The sequence below is a fragment of the Leptonychotes weddellii genome, chromosome 4, assembly GCF_054177405.1.
Source record: "Leptonychotes weddellii isolate Sample4059 chromosome 4, ASM5417740v2, whole genome shotgun sequence".
NCBI classification, from domain to species: Eukaryota; Metazoa; Chordata; class Mammalia; order Carnivora; family Phocidae; genus Leptonychotes; species Leptonychotes weddellii.
In genome coordinates this window covers 17,171,360-17,178,178 of record NC_138372.1, presented here as the reverse complement: position 1 = coordinate 17,178,178, position 6,819 = coordinate 17,171,360, and the positions used below count along the sequence as shown (strand labels likewise).

Here is a 6,819-nt window from a genome sequence, read left to right as displayed (position 1 = left end):
TTTGCTGTAGGTTCCTGGCAGATGGCTTTTCAGGTTAAAAAATTTTTGCCTTTGGCCCTACTTTGCTAAGAATGAGAATCATGAAAGTTTTTATCAAATTATTTTATGCACCTACTGAGATGACCATATGATTTTTTCCCCTTTAATCTATTAAATGTGTTGAGTCACCCACTCATGGAAAAAAAGTAGTCTCAAGTAAAACACTTTTACCCCAGGTTGTTATTTATTTTCATGATGGGGGGAAAAAAGAACCTTTTATGATAGTGAAAATATACTTTATTTTTTTAATACAATAGCTGCCAGCAATATACTGGTTCTAGAGAGAGAAAAGAAAATACAAGCATTCTGTAATAAGCTTTCATTTGCCTTTTCAAGTAATTCTAAAGAAAATACTCCAATTCTGTTCAACATTAGGACTTAGGGAGTTGAAATTATTTTCCATGATAAAAATATAATTTCGACAAGCTCCGATCTTGATCATTTGTAAAGGATGGAATAAAAAAAAGCCCATTTAGGATATCAATAATGAATGCTTCCCTCTCTGAATCAAATGCTGATTACAACCAGTGTAAGAAAATGGTTAATCAATAAACGATGAAATGTGTATCAAAATGTTTATGAAAAAATACATTGCTATTTCTTCTCATTTTTTACCTTGTAGGTATTTCTTAAATGGATATTTTAAATGTACAGAAACAAAAGCTATCTACATAACTCTAGAAAGATCCAAAACTCAACCGATGTTAAAATGCCTAAATTCTAGAGTTGATCAACTTAGTGAAGAATAAATGTCAGAAATCTCTTAATTGTACACAGATTGCTCAAGAGTTTAAAAATATTGTGTAAGCTGAGTTATCAAGAAATCAAACCTAGTATGATTTTCATCACAAAAGTCAATGCTCTTTATAAAAGATAGCAGAGGGGTATAGAAAATCTGCACCTACATTAAAAAAAAAAAAAAAGGAAGTTATATCAACTGAAATAGTAAAGAGCTTTCCAACTGTTCAACACAAAAACTTCTCAGAATTCCTTGGAAAACAGTGAGAGTTTCCATTCAGACTCTAATCTTGTTGAGGTGGAACAGAAGGGGTTTACATTAAGGGGGAAATGATTTAGTAGTTGTAGAAATAGTATCAGATGATCTGCATTATGTCAGTTTATAAACTACATGAACTGCCATGAAAACTTCTATGCCCTAAAATCTCCCAACATTTTAAGCTATGATCTTTCCACAAGTATAAAATGGGGGGAAAAAATCATGTTCTGGGATCATCCTTTTTCCTAGCTTTTGTCCATTTGCCAATCTCAATTTCATCTATCTTCCCTGATAAAGTAATAATAAGATCTGTCTTTCTACATCAAAATCGTAACAGACAGACCTGCCTTCCTTGGACATCTAGTCAGACAGCCAAGTAAAATCATGGGATAAATTTTAAAAAGACAATGAAGAGAATAAATATCCAAAGTGAAAGTAGTTCACGACTGAATTTCAGAATGTGGTTTTCATCCCTCTGTTTTGAGAAATGTACCTCTGTCCTCATTAGCCCCTCTATTCTGCACCACTTAGTCCCCTGCTCACTGGAAAGAACAGACCCTTCTCTTGAATCTTTTTCATACTTTGAGAGCCAGGAGGCGAGGTTCAGTATCACCTGAATGCCAAGTTACTACTATTTTAAAGGGAGGTGAGAAGTGGTGATGGCTGCCTGTGTCCTGGAGCACACGTGACATTTTCTCCCACCGAAGCTACTGCTATAGAACTTCCCGGCGATAACCTGAGTGCTTTTCTTGCAACCAGATAAGTCATCATCCAATATTTAATTAAAGGTGGGTGCCCAAATTTTTTATCAGCAGTAAGGAGTTCTAAGAAAGGCAAGGCAAAGAAACCTCCCTGAGCCAAATGGATACAATACGGAGCTTATCTTTCTATACCAAGGTAATTACAGACTGATAGGTTAAAAAATGCAGTATATGCTTATAAAAATCAGGCTGCTTCCCTAATGCCAGTGATTACTAAATGTTAACACACCAAACGGGGGAAAACATTGCCATTTGAAAGCAATAATGTAAATTTCCAAAAACAGCCTATGAGAAATAGCACTTCTTAAACAAGTTACATATAAAAAATTACCAAAAATGTATGATAGTTACAACTATGGTCTTTGGAGCAGTAGTACTTAGACAGTCCATTTTCAAAAAATGAATAAATACGTAGCAAACTTTTGTTTTATTTTTACCAAGTTCATCCTCCCTTGTTAGAGCACAAATCATTCCTGGTTTAGGACTTCCAATTTTTTAAAAAAACAAACATGCAGAGTGCTATTCCTCAATGTGGCTTTAGAAAAATTTAATTGAAGGAAGTACAATGATTGAGATTAGGCAAAACTGCAGTAAATATGTACTCACCATAACAACTATAATTTAGTTCCAAAGGAGTTAGCCATGCTCTCTACCCAAAGTTTAAGAGTCAACGGGGGTTGAATGGGAAAGCTGGTGATGGCTGTTTTATCTTGTTTTTAATACACGATGGAAAAGGCATTCTTTAGGTTATCCATATTAATTAAATATGCTTCAGAAACAAAATTCTGCTTGACATTTTGACAAACCCACCCTACATTCCTTAGGTTATTATCTGTGTTAATTTTTACATTACAAGTCATACTGCTATCGCTAAATCAACTAAATATCAGTTTATGTAGTGTTACTCAAAAGATCTACAGACAGCAAGGTCTACGCTTACCTAAAAAGGAGCTTTTTAAAATAAAGGAGGAAAGCAATAAGGTTCCAAAAGAATGGCACTGGGCAAAACACACACAAAAAGCAACACATTCAGACAGAGTAGCAGGTGCCCATAGGTTTTTCTCAGATAGATGAAATGCTTTGAGGAAGATCTTGAGAACATCATCCCTCTCTCTGAACTTGTAGCTCCTACACAGTGTCCGATGTTGTAACTGGTATGAAGGGTAAATGCTTTTAGGCAAAAGTAAAAATCCATGTACAAAGTAAAACAGCAAGATCTGTAGTGACTTTCTGTGGAAGGCTCTCTTCACTGGTGGTGACACACCCAGGACAGACTGAATTGAGACAGAGCATTCTGATACAGTAGCAATCCTTTCATATACTCTTACTAAATATTATACAATCCCCAAAATACATAAATGTTCCTTGTACCATGCATTGTGCACCAGTTTTCGGCTGACTGATGAAGTCGTGGGTACTATTTTAACAGCTACACATTGGCCCTCCGAAGTTCTGCCCTCAGTCCACAGGGAACAGACACGACGGTGAGGGCTCCGGAGGGACGGCAGTCTACCTCTAGAGTGAAGAGTGTGGCGGAGTGTCTCCGGATTAGAGGAGAGGAGGGTACGGGGCAGGGGAGGGAGACAGGATAAAGTGTTTTAACATAATACTGCTTAGGAGTGTATATTTAAAGATAGCTACTATACCTTGTCTAGCCTTTGTCCTAATCTTGAGTAACTGCACGTTCATGCAAAATAAAATTTCTACTTTATAGGAACAGGAGCAGTCTGTTAGGAAAAGCATATCCTTAGGGGAAGATGCAAAGACATCTCTCTCAGAAGGGATATTTTACTTGGTAAGTCTTTTGGCTACATCACTATAGGCTATTTCAACCTCCTTATCACTGGGACAGGTATTGGTAAACTCATCCCTACTATGTGCATTAGTTAAGTATCTCCAGATGCCAGTCATTCCTTTTGGAATATCAAAGTTGCGGTATTTTTTGGCCACCACCTGAAATACAAAGAGATCAAAAGTTAACATTTATTTTCCATGACTTGTAAACCAGACTTATGTCTAATTCTGTGAATCTCTGAGAACTGCTTCTATTTGAGAAGTCACCTTCATTCTAACTAGAGTTTTAAATAATGACAAGGACCGCAAAGTACATCTGAACTTCAGTAATGTGACAGGGATTGCAAACGCCTGCCCTGGTGACCCAGAGAGACAGCCAGGTGTAATCTCCGGGTAAATACTTCAAGGCACACACATGATTTTACATCTCTGTTTTCCTTGGTCTTGATCTTTATCACAACTAGTGTTTACTACTATTCTATTTAGCGCAGTGTCTTATACAATAAATGCTCAGTAAATATTTCTTTGCCTTATATAGAAATAACCAGGTGATCACACAACAGAATCTGACAACGTAAGTCAATGTAGCAAACTCCAATTCAAAGTTACCTGCTACATTTTTGAATTTTTATACAGTCACCAAAAAAAAAAAAAAAAATTCTTTCTCATATGCCTCAATTTTAAGACATAATTTTCCATTTTGTTAACTCGAGGGTATTCCAACTGTTGCCTAAATAGTATTAAGTTATACTGTTTGGGGTTCCTAGGCATATACCAGATCAAAAAAAAAAAAATTTATAGACAAAGAAAGTGCTATCTTAGTACACAGAGAATACCCGGTCTAACGGTGATGTCACACCACATCCTGCAGGCCTACCTTGACAATGTGCAGTTTGGGAAGCAGGTTGCAATCAGCTAATGTCATTTCATTGCCATCCAGAAATTTACGTGTAGAAAACTTAATGTCCTCCATACTATTCTCATCAATTTCATCAGGGAGGGGAGAATTCAGATATTCATCCAGTTTCTGTAGGGTTTTCAGGAGACCCCTCTCCAGTGCTGAAAGAAAGATGGGGATACTGTAAGAAGGAAAACCACCCAAGTCCCGAAGTAGAAGCATTACTCTTTCGGTCAATAACTATTTTATCAACTGCTTACTCTGACATGAGGCACTGTAGAACAGGACAGACAAGGTTCCTGCTCTCCTGGAGCTTCTTTACATGGGGCAAGGGATGAGACAAGTACATTTGTTCAGGTAAGCACAGAAATGAGCATGACCGTTTCAGAAACTGGAATCTGTAAAAACTCAATAACTAAATGTCCCACTTAAAAACACACTATGGCCCAATACAGTGGATGTTTAAACTAGAAAAATTGGTGAGAAAAGGCAAACCTATTAATTCAAGTCTAGGGAAGAAAATCTTGCCAAGACAGAGATTCTTGCCCTGAATTTTGATGCCTGTTTCCCCAGGAATATTTGGATTTATCACCAAGAAACACGTTAAGATACTCCGATACAGACAATCCAAGCAGAAAGCCTGAAGTTTTTGCACTGTCTTGTAATACACAAGAAGTCAAGAATAGCACTATTTTATAATAACACGGAAAACACAGACGTCAGATTAGAGAGTTCAATTTACAAAAGTGCATCAGGGGGCTCTTCACCCCAATAGATTAAGATGTTATGACTGTTATAATTCAGAGACGAGTGGGACAGAGCCACCCCTGTGTACCTGGAAAGTCAAGGTTAGTGACCTTTAGCAGAGGGGGTGGGAAGGTCGTTAGATACACATACGGACTAACAGCAGACCAGTCTTCTGCTACCCTTATCCTTTACCTTCCCAGGCCGCCTTCACCCTCCACCCTCTGAATGCACAAGCTCACATTGGTGACCACAGTGCTTGGCCATAAAACATACATATCATGAGGTGACAACCAATACAGTTATAAGTTTGAATAAATTTGGTTCCATTAGAGAAAAAGACAAAAGTTTTATATGCTGCGTATTAGATATTTCACCAGATATTAGATATTTCACCAGCAACGTAAGTATGTCCTAACCCAAAACCTCTTCTTCCAAATTGCTCCCACCCATTCATTCTTGGCAGTGCCCCGCCCCCTGCAGTGCAGACAACAGATGGCAGATAAGGGGCTAGATAAGGGGCTGTGGGTATAAAAAGGAGTAAGTGGATTTTGGAGGTACTTAGGCGATAAAAACCAACAGAGCTTGGAAGCAAAACTGAATATGGAAAGAGGATAGATGTTTTCAACAAAATACAGACGTGAGCTCCTACTACATGCCAACTCTTATTCTAAGCATCGTTAAATTCACTCTTGAACAAAGCAGTTTGAGTTTACATTTTGGGGAGTGGGCATAGTACAGAGAAACGGCCAACAAACTATTCCCAGGGTAAAGGCTGGTATCATTTGCTGAAACATTTACCTGCCTAGAGAAGCAGGTTCAGGGGGTGCGGACAAGAGTTCAGTATGTGCTGCCTGTGAGGTGAGTTGTCTGTGAGACCTCAGAGTAGGAGCTGGGCTACAGTGTCTGGAACAGTCTGGGCTGGAGCAGTATGGCTGGGAATCCTGAGAACATAAATGAACACCGAAACCACGGAAGCGAAGGACAGGCGGGGGGTCCAGGGTAGCACCCTAAGGAACATCATCTGTGGTGTTGTGCAAGGCAGATCAGCCATTTTCGTTGTTACCTAGCATTCCACTATATGACTATATAAGAAATATTCATCCATCCTGTAAATGGGGTCTGTGTTGTTTACGGTTTGAGGCTCATGACTAATCGTGGAACAAACATTCTTGGACATATCTTTTTGGTGCACATTTGTTCATATTCCACTCAAAAATGGAGTTGTGGGTTACTGGGTATACCTGTGTTCAGGTTTAGTAGAAACTGCAATCAACTTGCCAAGTTCAACACAACAAAGAGCAGTGCAGTGACATCGCAGTGACTTCACATCTTCAACACCACTCGGTGCTGTCAGTCTCTTCAGTTTTAGCCATTCGGGAGGATGACAAATTAGGTTTAACACCTTTTCATATTTACCGACTATTTGGATATCCTCTTTTTGTAAAGTGCCGTTTGTTCATTTTTCATCGCATAGCCTGTCTTATTTGTAGGAGTTCTCTATAAATTACAGATGCAAGCCCTTTGTGGTAATACGTATCACATATTCCTTCACCCTTTCCACTCCCTTAATGGTGACTTTTTAT

The 6,819-nt window shown here is 38.3% G+C and overlaps 1 protein-coding gene across 1 annotated transcript in view; it reads right to left on the bottom strand.

Annotated features, from left to right (window-relative positions):
- Positions 1 to 204: 204 nt before the first annotated feature.
- The window catches only part of CLIC4 (chloride intracellular channel 4), a 72,377-nt gene continuing 65,762 nt past the window's right edge, over positions 205 to 6,819 (bottom strand). Inside the window, exons 5-6 of the mRNA XM_081817768.1 lie at positions 4,469 to 4,650; positions 205 to 3,750 (exon numbers count right to left, since the gene is read on the bottom strand). Of these exons, the coding sequence (XP_081673894.1) occupies positions 3,586 to 3,750; positions 4,469 to 4,650 (347 nt within the window). The 3' untranslated portion in view covers positions 205 to 3,585. The remainder of the gene's footprint in view (positions 3,751 to 4,468; positions 4,651 to 6,819) is intronic.